At 35.3% G+C, this 15,352-nt stretch overlaps 1 protein-coding gene across 1 annotated transcript; it reads right to left on the minus strand.

The window, feature by feature from the left end:
* Nucleotides 1-237: 237 nt before the first annotated feature.
* Nucleotides 238-14,517, minus strand: LOC108098399 (polyamine-transporting ATPase 13A3). Its single transcript, XM_017201276.2, is given in 10 exon segments — nucleotides 238-908; nucleotides 976-2,841; nucleotides 2,844-2,880; nucleotides 3,656-3,856; nucleotides 3,924-4,427; nucleotides 4,495-4,856; nucleotides 6,992-7,101; nucleotides 7,158-7,446; nucleotides 10,181-11,296; nucleotides 14,361-14,517. Coding segments are annotated over 9 exon segments (4,395 nt in total). The 5' UTR covers nucleotides 10,611-11,296; nucleotides 14,361-14,517; the 3' UTR covers nucleotides 238-312.
* Between the last annotated feature and the right edge of the window lie 835 nt (nucleotides 14,518-15,352).

The raw sequence follows: 15,352 nt of genomic DNA on the forward strand, positions 1-15,352 counted from the left end.
AAGCTTATATACCCTTGCAGTCATCAAATATTTCGAACAGACGGATTTCGATTCAGATGGTGATGCTGATCAAGAATATATATACTTGACAGGGGCTGAGGTGCCTCCTTCACTGCGTTGCAAACTTCTGACTGAAATTATAATACCCTTTGCTCCGCAAGGGTATAAAAACGTCATTTTGATTAAATATCCCAAATTGATTATTGACCGTTTTGTTAAAATGAAGCGACTGCTTACTGAAATGTAAAAGGATTGGCGAACATTATTCGCACTTTTTATTTACTATTAACAATATTTTTTAAAACAAATTTACTACAGAAATCCGGGAAATTTTCCAAGCTGTGTATCATGATTTTGTTCAGCGTGCAAGCTGACATATGTGGGCTGCACTATTTCCCAGTCGTTGCAACTATTTGGTTCATAAGCTTCTGTTATTGGTGGCCAATTATCTATTTTTGAAATGTCATGCTCGAGGCGCATGTATTTTTGCTTAGATGTGATCCAGTTTTGATCTCTTTGGACTTGGTATTTTTTAAATACAAGATATTCAACCAGAAAAGACTCCACGAAGACATGACAAAAAAATGCCGCCACTCCGTAAAGAAGCATAATATATCGAAAGCTCATAACAGGTGGTACAATAAGCTGAAAAAAATTTTTTACCCAGTCGCTTGGCTTAATTGCTAAATAGACTATGACACATACATTTACAATAAATGCTAAACATAGTGGCCAGTTGGACCACAGTGGCTTACGATACGGCGCACCCTTGGAGAAGACAAAAGCGAGAATTATGTACTGAAAACTGGATATGCAGAACATTGTGTAGTTTTCATAGCAACCCAAGTGACCGGCATCTGCAGGTTGGATGCGTTCGAACCATGGCTGCTGATGGAGATGGATCCAACCTTAAAAATAATTTATACATTAAAATCATTTTGCTGTTCCCATGTCAAAGTTCATTCAAAAACTTACCAGTCACCTGGAATACTGTGACAACAGTAAGATGCAGTAAGAGCGATGCCAATGGCGTCGATGATATCAATGAGCTGAGTGGTACTTGTTTAACTAGTTTGCCGTCAAACGATTCAGTTTTGCCAAAAAAGAAGGCAAATATTGAAATCAATCCAAGGTCCACATAAAGATACTGCTTGTCAGTGAGGTTTGAGTCGATCGAGTACAGAATCATTACAGATATAAACTGAACAAGAGAATAGGCTGCCATGTATTTGAAAATACCAAACGATGTGACTAATGCAGCGCGTCCTTCTCTAATAACTTTTATAACCGCAGAAATAGTTGGGTTTCGAGAGGTAAACGGCGACGCTATCGACGCTTCGGTTTCGCTTAAGGAAATACCAGCGTGGGCCACCTTTAGGGCTCCACAGTCGTTGGCGCCATCCCCGCACATGGCAACGCAGTAATCGAGGTTTTGAAGTTCAATTATTAGCGCCTGTTTCTGATCGGGCGACATTCGTGCGTAAATGGATCCACGCGTTAATAGAATTCCCATTTCTTCGGGAAAGTGATCTTTTATTATTTGCCAAGTTTTACCTTCCATTGCAAAAACATAGTCCTGCCGCCAGCATTCGTCTGGTGTACGTTTCATTCCAAGTTCAACATCGACATCTTTTACTTCGTTATGGGTCCATGTCTCTGTGGTTTTCAGACTGGCCAAACTGTCACTGGTCGGCAAAACGCTTTCTGCATAGCTTGAACTTAACTCATTTACTAAAGAATTCGTCGACTCCAGGCGATAAAGGGGAGTTCGAGCACCGACGTTGCCAAATTCCTTACCCGGAATTTCCCCGGGGAAAACGCTAGGAGTCAGAAGCGATGATGGTGAGGTTTTACTTCCCAAGTCTAAAGTGTACTGCAACTTGTAGTGTTTATCTTTAAAATGATCAGCTACAATTTCAGTGTTAGTGTTGTGACCTGCGGTGTTAGTGTGACCTGCGGTGTTAGTGTGACCAGCGGTATTAGTATCATCGTCAACAGGATCTGCGTGTACTGTTATAACAGCTTGCGATGCACACACTATTCCACAATCACGAGCAACACTCATAGCAGTTAATATATTATCGCCCGTTATCATCACGGTTCTTATTTTGGCCGAGCTTAGTGCGTTGATTACATTAGCAGTATCTGGTTTGAGACGATTTTCAAGTATTACGAATCCAAGAAACTCCAGGCTGTTTTCAATCTCTTCGCGGGTTAGTCGCTGGATTTTTGTATAGTTCATCTTGTGTGGAAGAGCTTTAAATGCAACAGCAATTATTCTGTATCCTTTTCTGGCAAATGCCGAAAGTTGTTGGGAATAGTTGTCCGGCAAACTTTGTGTTGTGCACAGCTTTTGTAACATTTCAGGAGAACCTTTGCAGTAAACATTGAAAACCTTGTCACTGAGACATCGAGTTATAACAGACATTCGCTGAAGACTGGAAGTGAATGGGAATTCTCTAACAATGCCATGATCGAAATTCTTTTGAGCTTGCGAGATGCCAACAGTGGCTAGTAAATCGTCCAAAGAAGATTGCCGATTTATTGGCTTTTTTGCTTCCGTATTCGAAGAAGTCAATTCAGAAAGACACGATTTTGGTTGCCTTAAAATGGTTGGATAAATAATACCATATTTTTCATGATCTGGTATGTTATTAGAGTCCTCAAGTGTCCAACCCGTAGACTGAAACATTTTTAAATCCAACGGATCCCCCATCATTGAGCCGTTCACTATTGTAATTGAATGACAGGTTACCATACCGAAAAGAAAATGATCGTAAGGGAGACGATCCACATCTTTTAACGGTATTTGAAATCGGTTAGTTAATGATTTTGGAACCACCCCCACATATCTAGTCCATCTTCAGTGAGGGTACCAGTCTGAAAATAAAAAAAAGGAATAAAAAGATGATATATATAAATCATTTAACGGACCATCCAGCTAGCTTATACACCCTTTCAGTTAAAACTCATCACAAATCTATAATAAACAAAATCTTTTCTAAGTCCGATACGTACAAAGCCAACGAAAATATGTAGTGTATAAAACTTTTTAGTAACGTCAAACTTTTTATCAATTTCCTTATTTTTTATATCGGCATTTCTCAATAATCGTGACAACCGAATTCAAAAACACAGATTTATGTCAGTAAATGTTCTGCCGTCATAGGCATTAAGCCCTCCTGGCTTAATAACATCGGAGGTATGACGATGATTCTATTTATTAAACTTTGTCAGAAAGTCAAGAGTTTGCAACACAGCGAAGGAGACACCTCAGACACTCCATAATCGGTCTGACCGTCTGAATCGATCTAGACGTGCCCAATCGTCTCAAAAAGAAACGAGACCAAAAGTTCCATCAAATATCAAAGCTTTGTTCACTGTTTTCTTCGATTACCATGGCATGGTGCATTAGGAGTTATATAATTAATTTTAATTTAATTTTTTAATAGTTCTCAACTCGATACTCCAAGTCATGCTCGTGTGACAAAAAACTCAGATGGTACATTTTATATATCCTTTTTTTTGGTTTCTGAGATGCCTTCTTTAGTTTGCTTTGTAATTGAAATAATAATACCCTCTTCAAGGCTATAATTAAAGTGTTTTGTGGTCCATTGAGAAAAGGCAATTGTGCGGTAAAAAGAAAGATACGAACCTTGTCAAAGCAACAGCAATTTATGCTCCCGGCTACGTTTATAGAACGTGGAGAAATACAAAATATTTCACTAGTCATTAGCCGTTTTTGTGCATAGAAACGACCCACGGTCATTGCTGCTGGTAGAGCTGGTGGGACTACAATTGTAATGAGGTCCAGAGACTCTACTGCTATTTTAACAGGATCTGTTCCACGCAAAATCTGAACATAGAAGACGAATTTTAGATTTCCTTAATTTATGGACACCAACTTAGCTTGATCAACTTACTTTCGTAACAAGCGTATAGATAAATCCAACACAGGCAATAAGTGCCAGAAACTGAATAAATTTATACGAGTCTTGTTCAAATTTGTAGTCTACAGGTGGGGGATAAAGAATAGATCTTATTAGTTCACCTTTGGCTGTTATATTTCCAGTGTTAATCACAAACGCCAACACTTTCTTTGATCCAATGTAACGAGTCTGAATGACCTTTGTGCCACAAAACAGCGTGTGTCTGGCATGCTCCGTTTTATCAAATATTATATCACGTTTTGATGGTAATGGAGTTTTAGTCACTGGAACGCTCTCCCCTGTGAGCATAGACTCATCTATTATACAGTTTCCTGATAGTAATACGGCGTCGCATTGCATTGTACAGCCAGAAGATGGTATTTCGATAATATCTCCCGGCACGAGGACTTGGGTTGGGAACTCCTTAGAAAAACCCTTAAAATCAACAACCCAAGCCTTGCCAGTGTTGCATACTGTTTTATGAAGGACGTCTTGGTTCTAAAATAAAAATAAAAATAGAAAAATTGAATAACGATTTAATAAGGCTTTGCGTCGTGCTACTTGCCTTTTTTGTTTGCAAAATCGACATAGTTATTCCGAATATAGACATTAAAAGTATTACGCAAGCATAGTAATAATAATCATATGTAAACCATAGAACCACCGAGAATATTTGGAAAACGTAAAAAGGATTCAGTACTTCTAGGAAAAGTAGTGTCTTGACATCTCGCAATGGTACAGTGATTTCATTTTCTCCAAAAACAATTCGTCTTGAAATCTGTTCGTTTAGACTTAATCCACGTTGCTGGTGATAATATGAACACGGTACGTTTTGGTCCAGGCCATTTATTTTTTGAAATCGACTTAGATTATTGTTCCACGCATAGATCAGCTGCTTGCACCGGAATATTCGTACTGAAGAACATCCTAAAATCACATTATATTGCAAAATATATATTATGGGAGGTAGGCAAATGATTTTTAAATTGTATAAAAATTTAATATACTTGCATAAGGTGTTAAAGATTTGCCGTTTATATTTTTATGGTATATATTTAATTATTATTAAAAGAAAGGAAGCAAGCTTCGGCAAGCCGAAGTCCTGGCAGTCACCAAATATTTCGAACAAAATGCATTAAGGCTAAACAACATCGAAACTATGACGATTTTTCTATTCAATTTCCATATTTTTGACTATTGTTGATATTGGCAGCTGTATGATATAGTCGACCGATTTTGATAAAATTTAATTCGTAATCCAAAAGTCGTTAGAAAACTCTATACTCCAAATGATCAAAACCCACGATGTTATAATTTTATTTCCGTTATTTCTATATAGATTTTTTGATCTTTCCTATGGCAGCTTTATAATAACGTTGTCGGAGTTTAATGAACATTTTTTCTAGATCAAGGGTTATTAAAATAAAATCAACGACGTTCTAATTTTTTTTCCATTTTTTATATATATATTTTTCGATCTTTCCTATAGCAGCTATACGATAGAGTTATCCGTTTTTGATAAAATTTAATCCGAAATTCAATAGTAGTTAGAAAACACCATCTGGAAGAAATCAAGTCGATCTGATCAAAAACAACGGAGTGAGATTTTTTTTTCAATCTCTCGTATGGGAGCTATCCGATATAGTCGGCCGATCCGGCTCGTTCCGACTTATATAGATAATAACCCTTGCAGTAATAACTTAAGCCTTAAAGATTTTTTTGTCTTTTCTAATGACAAGTATGTACTTTTTTAATGATGTCAATCGATTACACTGGCCAACAAAATGAAGAAAAGTTTGGTCCAGAGATAGTGTTAAGGGTTTTTGCCTAAGTGTCAACTAAATTATTGTTTTTTTTTCCTAGGTGTAGTTTTCGATCCACCCTTAGTTTTGAATATTGGCTGTAGTCAGTACTTTAAAGGGGGGCCTGCTTTAGAGACCTAAAAAGATCGTTTTTTGTTTCTTTTTTTGCATAAATGTCTTCCTAAACTATCTAAGCATGTGCCCCTAAAATTTCAGAAACAAATTCAAATTATTTTCGGAGTTACAAGAAAAATAGTTAGTAAGCATCAAGCAGATATACGTATACATTTTTTCGATTCTTTCTAATTGACGGGAAAGATAGGAAAAAAGAACTTAACGTCCTATCGAAACGAGACAAAAGGTATTGTATTCAGGATTAAAGCCTCTTCCAGTTGAACCTCAAAACTCCAAAGAAAAGTTAGAAATTCAATAATTTTTCGTTTGTTGAAGTCACTAAAAACTTTCTTGGAAAGCAAATTACTACTTACAAATTTTAAATAACGTGCTAGAGAACCTGTCATCACAGTCATCTGGATCAATTTCCAGAGAATCTTGGGTCCTATAGCGAAGAACAAGTGGAGCGGTTTTACCAAGACCTTAAAACCTTGGAGGAGAGGTACCAAGGATCGGCATATGATGCCTGATTACTGCTGGGATTGTCCTAATACATCCCATTCACGAAAGGCGCGAAAAAAAATTTTAAATAAATTCTGTTTTTCCTTAAAAAAAAATGGTTTTTCTTATACATGTCAATAACTAGAATAGTACACGTAGGAAGTCATTTTATGATTCAGAAATTTTTTTTTTCATGAATTTCGTTAACCTTTCAGAAGAATAAATTAAATAAGGAATAAATAATATGTTTTTGAAAAACCTTCTTCAGCATTTTATTATAAAATGATTCAAGAGTTAAAGAAAAAAAAAATTATGGAAATCGGTACACTGGTTTAGGAATTATAGACAAATTACTTCCTCTGAGATCATGAACCTATTCAGTTGAGCGGCAGTGTATTCTAGTCACCCTGTACATATACATAAGCTAGTTTTGTAAGTATTAGTAATAAGCAACTCTTTATGAAAAAGGAGACAAATAAAGATCAGTTGAATGAGAGCACCGAAAAACAGCGGTTGTGTTTGTTGCTACATTACATTGAGTTTACATTAATTCGTAGAATAAATTTTAAGTTTTACATTTACCTCGATTGCCCCTGTATCGTATTTAAATTCACCTTTTACCTATTTATATTAAGAAGTACGTACTTTTGAACTGCGCTGAGGAAAAGTGAACCGATAGCTGCAGGGAGTCTTCCATACTGTTGCTTTCCCTACGCATGCTTTCTGGACCTGGTGACTCCTTTTGCAACACTGTTCTGAGAATGAATAATTATTTTTACTTTAATAACATTTTTGAGTAATGAGTACTTACTTGAGGTGGTTTACAGTAAGAACTTGAATTTTCTTTACGTGATACAGCTTGTGTTTTTCTTTGTAAATCTCCGTTACCAGAACTTGTTCTGCCTCCTCTAACGAACACTGAGAGCATGTGGCAAATAGATACAAATGTCGCCACCAATATAGCAACAGACGCAATAGACCTCCAGTTAGGAAAATACAGGCCCAGCAACACACAGTTCGTATATAAGAACGACGAAAGCCAGTCACTTGCATTTGATCCTCCTGATCTTCGTTTAGTAATCCAGTACATGGTTTAGAATCTGAAAACAAATTAAAGATAAGGAATTAATTGAGACAAGGAGTTGATTTTATTATTAAGATGATGAGCCATTCAACATATTTTAAAATTTAAACGCATACCTCCTGATTCTTTTTGGATGATCATATTTGGTTTGCAAACTTTCCTGTTTTAACAAAACGAATACTCTATTTCAAGTTCTATTTAAATAGATCAAGAAATAAAATATTAAAAAACAAAACTAGGAACATATAACCTGATCAAGACAGAAAGCTTTGCACAATATAAAATTATTTCAGGGTTTTAAAATGATTTGAACAATAGGTTTGTAATAAGTTTGTGCTCTTAAAACAATTATCATTGTTTAAAAGTCTACATTTGTAAACCAAGAACGTTAAAATCCGAAGAGCGTTTGGTCTCTAGCTTTAAAGTTTAAGACAACTTTATTAGAAATTTGCCTTGAGCTGCAAGCAAATCATTCTATGTAATCAAGAAAGCAACATCAGTAGATAAAAAGCAAATGATAAGAGTCCAAAGCGCCCACTTGTTATTATTTTTTCGCTTCGAACCGTTAGTCTTCTCTCGCCCTACACGTTATACTTTATTCGTTTATAGGGCCCTTGTCTTGATTGCCTCTAATGTTTGCCAAAAAACAAATACAAATCAAATTATCAACACTATATGTATGTGTTTTGTTAGAGTCCAAATTTAATAGCTTTTCTTAATTACTACAGATCTACCAAGTTATTACAAACCCTACGCACTTGTGCACACATTCACCAAGGCCATATCGAAAAATAATAAAGAATTTTCAATAAATAAGGCATACGAATCAAAAGCACAAGGCATTTAACACTGCATATACACGTACAAATACAGCAACATTTAAATGCTGTTATATACATACATACATGTACACGTATTTACGTACATCAACTTTATCATCATTTTTGTCATTCATAGTATTGCATACTGATAACAAGTCTTGGTGTCGAAAAAAAAGATCGAAAAATATCATAAATGGGTCAAAATTATAACATCGTTGTTTTTTATGATGCAAGCATGAGTTGGAGCATGTTAAGTTTTTTAAAGACTCTTTAATATCGAGATTAATTTCATGAAAACCTGACGCTAAAGCATATATGTACATACATACATATGTATGTAGCATACGTAGCTGTCATAGGAACAATCGTTGATAAAATAGAAAATGATTAGAAAATTCGTTACAGTTCCGATCTTGTTAGGCATTTATGCATTTTGCTCGATATTAATGCTGTGTATATAAAATATAAGTCGAAACGAATAGAGAGATAGTGTCAACGGCTGTGAGTGGGAAAGGTTTTTATGAGATGATTTTTTACAGTGTTATCCGATAAATCGATGGTTGAGCAATCGATGGTTATTTCCGTCTAACAACAAAGCATTTTCTCACTCAAATAAAAACTAGCCTAGCCTCTCAGTTTTAAAGCCATCTTGATGTATCTTTACCAAATGTTGTGTAGTTATTGCTCGCAACTTAACCTCCCTTAAGCCGACAAATTTCATAAAACACGGAAAACTATATCATATAGCTGCCTTAGGAAAGATCGAAAAATCTAAACAGAAATAACGAAAATAAAATGATAACACCGTTGTTTTTATCAGACAAGCATGATTTTTGGAGTATGGAATTTTTTAACAACTCTTGAATATAGATTTCTTACGAAATTTATATTACAAATTGTCTTTGGGATAGAAAAATAATAAAAAAAAATGTACATTGCTTTGATTTTTTATTTATGTATTCTTGTCGACATTTAGGAACATTATAAGAGCCGTTGTGAGGATCCGACTAATAATAAAAAAAAATTTCTTGTTACAAAACCCTAAAGTTCCCACAGTGAATTATCCTTTTTTTTTTTTTTATGGTTTAAATATTATATAATGTATATATTTGAACCATCTAGGCAATTATTAAAGTTTCATATTGTAGTAGTAAGTTAGTCCTAAGCAACACTGTGCAATATTAGATTTAAGTATTATACAACACTATGCTCACGAGAGAGCATGAAGGAAGAGGATCTTCAATGCTCACTCTCACGAGAGAGCATGAAGGAAGAGGATCTTCAATAAAGCGGCAGTTCAAGTTTGGCTGCAAAGGAAACCTCACGTGCGTGTGCGCTTACTAAAATATCGATAGTTGTACGTTTTTTTAACTATAAAAATTCAAATAATGGGATTGAATGTGAAGATACACCCATGGTATAATAAGTACAAGGTAGTCCCGTCGCCGGCAGAATTGTTCGGGTTTAGTCCCCTATCGCCTCAGTACGCTCGGGTCGTTTGCAGTGAGAGGTTGTCTGCGGACGATTTTTTCTCAAAACTTTAACCCTTGTGTGCTTATGAAAAATACTTGTTGCAATTATTGCAGCAAGTACATACAATGCGTAACATGTAATATTGCACAAAAATATTTTAAAAGGGTAACAATATGGGGGCGAGTCCAAAAGGGCAGCTTTGGGTAAAAACCAAAAATTACGGAACAATTAATACTCATTGTCATATAACAGTCCTTTTTAAACCCTTTTAAAACTATGCACAGCATAAGGGATAAACCACACACTCTTTTTCTGTTTCTTTCGCACTTACAGAAAAACACTCTTTCACTCGCACTTATTGTTGTGCGCAATAGGGGACTGACACCGGCGACGGGACTACCTTGTAGTTATTATACCATGGATACACCTTAAGTAACTCTTTTCATACATACATACCATCAACTAGTCTGTGCGAGTCTTTCGTACAACTCTCATCGACGTTTTGCTCAAGGACGTCTGCTTCCTTTTGTTCGCTGTCCTGGCTGGGAGGAATATAAGGATGTAACGGGACCGATCTTGCTGGCGTGTTAATGCAGCCGTTGACCAAAGTGTTATTATTCTCAACCTTTTTCGTTTTACTGCTGGGTACTCTATCATTTCTTCTGGGCTGCACTAGTTTTTGTTCTAAGCTGTGCGTTGCAGCCTGGGAGTGCCACCAACTAAGTTTCAAAAGTTTATTTTTATCAGCTATTCGAGAGAATCGAAGATCCTCTTCTTCAAAATCCGAATTTGTTAAATTATTGGCCAAATTTGATAATGGTTGTAGCTGCAACGCGTCATTGGGAGAACTGGCAATCTCAGAGGCTTGGCCTTGATTCGTCAACATCTTAAAATCAGGTTGGTTTTGAAGAAGCAAGAAATTTTGCAGCAGTTGACGATAGCTTAAATATACTGTGATCTTAATTTGATCCTTATTCTTAAGAATTAAGAAGTTTGGGCACCTATAATGTCAGCTGCGCATCTGAACTTTACAAAATACCACCCTGAAGTAGTTAAAAAAAACGTCAATAAATTTGACTAATACCATTTTAACACGGTTTGATTTTCCTAAATTGCGTAAAAGCAAGAGACTTGTTGTTAAATGTTGACTTTAAACAATGTTTTTTGAGTCAGTTTTCGAAACAAAAATTGATCTCAAGGACCTGAAAAATTCAGAGCCTACTTCTCCAATGCAAGGACCTTTAGCACTCTATTTCCCGGTTTTTTCTTTACATCGCCTCGAGCTGAACTCATTACGAATATTGCAATATTTTTTCCACAATGGTTTATATTTATAACAATCTAAATTCGTCGCTTATATTTCCCGGATTCGACATTAAATTATAATGCCACTAGCGAACATTATTTAATTTTTAGTGCGGTTTTATTTGACATATAATTGCCTTCCATGATTCCATCCATTTTATTGAGAACAGCATTCAATAACATTTTAATTGATATCCATGCAAAGGCAAGAATGATTTCAAAAGCTTGAATACTTTTGGATGTTTGTCTTAACGATATAATGTTTGTCTGAAAAGAGAAGAAGCATTTTAAAAATTATTCGATTTATACACACTTTAAGAGGTTATTAAAATATCAGTCATAAGTTAGCGCCACAGTGAAAAAGACAACTCCAACCCCATAAAGTGAACCAATACTTTTTTCTAACCACCATTTGATATCGATATCATGCTACAATTATACAAGATAGTCTCGTCGGCAAAAAGCACTCCCCTATTTATTACTCACCACAAGTGCGAGTGAGAGGAGTCTGCGTAGTAAGTGCGAGTGAAACGACAAAAGAGCTTTTTGCCTAGCCCTTAGGCTGCAAACATAGTGCGCGTTGAGACGAAGATTAAGATGAAGACGAAGCTGAAGACGAAAAACAGTGCAAAACAATTTATATGAATTCGCTCGTCCGTAAACATAGTGCGCGCAAAGACGAAGACGAAGACGAAGACGATACGCAAGCAATCAGCTTCAAACGGTGCAGTACTGTTTTTGAAGACGAATCGCTTGCTATTTTGCCTATGTTATTATTTGTCTCTCTTTCTATCCATGCTTTGGCGCAGCGCATGTTACAATTCACACAGGTATAATTGGGGTTTTGTTAAAATTTGTCCAATTTTTAATAATTAGCGGTTCAATTTTTTAACAGAATGTAATTAAATGTGCTGATTTTCATTCTGGTGTACTCCACAATTTTTTTTTCATCTTTACGCAGCTCATTAAATAAATGATGAAATTCGCCGAACGCTTTTCTACCCAAATTAATTGGGTGAATTCGAATGAAAGAATTTTCTGCTGTATTTAAATTTAAAGAATAAACTTTCCTCCAACAGCAGCTCATCATCTGATGAGAAATCCATTGCGACTAACATCACAAAATCGCAACAAATTCGTCTTGCACTATGCAACCTATTAGCTTGCTAGCAACCCAAACAATTCGTCTTCAGCTTCATCTTCATCTTAATCTTCATCTTAATCTTCGTCTCAGCGCGCACTATGTTTGCAGCCTTAGATGGCGCATGGGGCTTAAATTGCTCATTTATAGTAAAAAGAGTTGAAGTTGTTTATAAATTAATTTTAAATAGTTTTGAATTTAAAATTAAACGTTTTTATTTTTGAATAGTTATTTCTTTGTTTAGGTTCTAAATTTAAAAATAAATGTCAATATTAAAGTAAATTTTTGTAATATCTAAATTAATGTTTCTTAGCACTAATAATAGTTTCTCCTTTACATTTTTTGTTATACTAAAATTATCTGAAACGACATGTTGAAAAAAAAAAAAAGTTTGCATTCAAGGGTAGAACGACATCTTTGCACAAGGGTTAATACTCTGAAAAAATTCGTTCGCACGCGTGCTCATCCTTCAACAAGCACGAACGCACTGACTAAAAAGCCGAACGATTAGGCAGCCGACGAGACTACCTTGCATAATTGTACCATGATCGATATGTCCGCCGATAGAAAGGAACCAAAAGCAAGCTAGCTTAGGCAAGCCGAAGCCTATATACCCTTGCAGTCATCATCGAACAAAACACATAAGGGATAAACAACATCGAAGCTATTTTCGACGATTGTTCATATGACAGCTAAATGGTATAGTCGTCGCATTTTTATGAAATTTAATTCAAAATTTAAGAGTCATTAGAAAACTTTATATTCCATAAATTATGCTTGTCTGATAAAAAACAACGATGGTATCATTTTTTTCAGTTAATTCTATACAGATTTTTGATCTTTCCTATGACAGCCATATGATACTGTTCGATTTTTATGATTTTTATACCCTTGCAAAGCAAAGGGTATTATAATTTCAGTCAGAAGTTTGCAACGCAGTGAAGGAGACACCTCAGACCCCTTAAAGTATATATATTCTTGATCAGCATCACGATCAGAATCCAAATACGTACGTACGTCCGTCCGTCTGTCTTTCTGTCCTCCTGTCGGTTTCTATGAAAACTAGTCTCTCAGTTTTGTAGTTGTTGTGTAGTTGTTGCACGCAGTACAGTCGAGTCCCGATAATTCGAAATGGCAAGGGGATCACTTTTTTTTACGAATTAGACGGGAATTCGATTTATCGAGATTTTTTTCAAGGGATTTTTTTGAAGATTTAGCGGGGTACGAATTATCGGGATTCGACTGTATATAAGTCGGAACGGGCCGGATCGGCCGACTGTCTAGGCTTTCTCTTTCAAAGCTTCATTGTCCATACTTTTTCTCCATACTTTGGAAGGACCGTCGTGTCCAAATTTGTTGTTTTTCTCTCAAAACGAGTCCAGCTGCTTAAATATCAAAACTAAAAACTTTTTTTATGTAGATGACTGAAATTAAGGTTTTTCGGCGAGGAACTCTGCCATATAAACCGGCATTCTACAGATAGTTGTGGTAAGTTTTTTTCCTGTAGCTTCCTGTAGATTCTTCCGAATTATAGATGTATTTGTATGTCTTTCAGCTCTTCGCTTGGTGTCAGGATCTTGGGTTTGCAGCTTAATCTCATGTGCCCAGATATTTGTTTACGCTTTGTACTATTGTTCACGCTATGTATTATGAAAGGTGATTTGTCAATGACTACCAATTTCGTGATAGCTTCGATTCTATAAATGTACATATATATAATATAGATTTTCGCAACTTCTTTTTCTTCTTCTTTTTTTTTTGTTATGAATAAAAGCAGCAAAAATACCACACGAAAAAGCACGTCGAAGCCTATTCCTAAGTGATTCCAAGTAAAAACAAACAAAAAACAGATTTACGTTGCAATCGCAAATAGAAGACGATAAATGAAAATTGTCGAATCAGTTTTGTGCCGCATTTTAGGCTTTTTTTTTGCATTTCATTCACTATTCTGTGCTGACTATATATACATATTGATTTTGCATAGAACATAGTAAATTAAGACTTTAGAATTCGTGACATAACATAACCAAATGCAATGTATCTGCGAAAATGTATTTTCAATTATGTAGGTATATTTAAATTTTTGTATTGATTCATAATGGTGTGTTTTTGTAAGCATATGGAACCTCTTTGTATCTAAAGCACGTTTGATATACACAGAAATACAAATCTCTACGATTTGATACGCACCGAATATTTTAAAGCACAAAGACATAAGAAAATTGGTTTATTCACTTTAAATTCTTAATTGATCCCGCCTGCAAACTTTGTATAAGAAACGGTTGCTCAAAGCAAAAAGAATTTTTAAATTAGTTTATCCAAAAACAACAGAAGTAATTTTGTCAATTAATCGATAAGCAATTCTAAATATAATTATAAGTATATCTTACTAAACAAAAATGAAATATACCTTGTTCACACAGAGCTGTACTTACTGCAGTAAAAGTAGCGAATGTGTTGTCTTGAGATGTTGTTTTATATTTTTTTAGTACCTTTGATTAACGACTGCAAAAATGTATATTTACATTTTAAAAACCTAAACTGGGGCTTACGGTATTCAATGTATTGGTAATCCCTGTTGTTAAAAAATTTATCAATGCTCAAAGTCCGATAAGCGGTGCCGATGAAAAAAAAACTGCCGCTTTCAGGAAGTGGTAAGCTAAAGAATAAGGGTAATATATGACTTATGCCTTGGGGGTTTTTTTTTTAAGGATTACAATGGGTTGTCATCAGGTATCAGCCGTGTATCGTACGGAACGATTCGCGGAAATTTGGACGCGATATTAAGGAGAAGAGAAAAAAAAAAAATTACAAAGCGATGCAAAAATTAAATGGAGAGGGGAACATTTTTTCTTATTTTATTTTTATGATCTAATTTTGTGCTCAAAATGTTTATATTAGTTGCTTTAGGAGCTGCAGAGATTCAGTAGTAGATTCTAGAGAAATAAGTCTATTATAGTACTCTGAAAGTAGTAAAGTACTCTGAAAGGCTTATGCAAGAGGAACATAATTTCTAGTTGATCTACTTGGAGCCGAGAAATTTAGTCTACCCAACAAGTCAGGACTGTCGATTTCACCACGAATAAGGTTAAAAATTATTTCAGTAACAAGCAACGTTCTAAGCTTAGTAAGAGATGGCTAGTTAAAAAAGACCAATCTGTTGGAATAGGAGGGTAGGAATA

This window comes from Drosophila ficusphila, unplaced genomic scaffold (genome assembly GCF_018152265.1).
Source record: "Drosophila ficusphila isolate 14025-0441.05 unplaced genomic scaffold, ASM1815226v1 contig_220, whole genome shotgun sequence".
Taxonomy (NCBI): Eukaryota; Metazoa; Arthropoda; class Insecta; order Diptera; family Drosophilidae; genus Drosophila; species Drosophila ficusphila.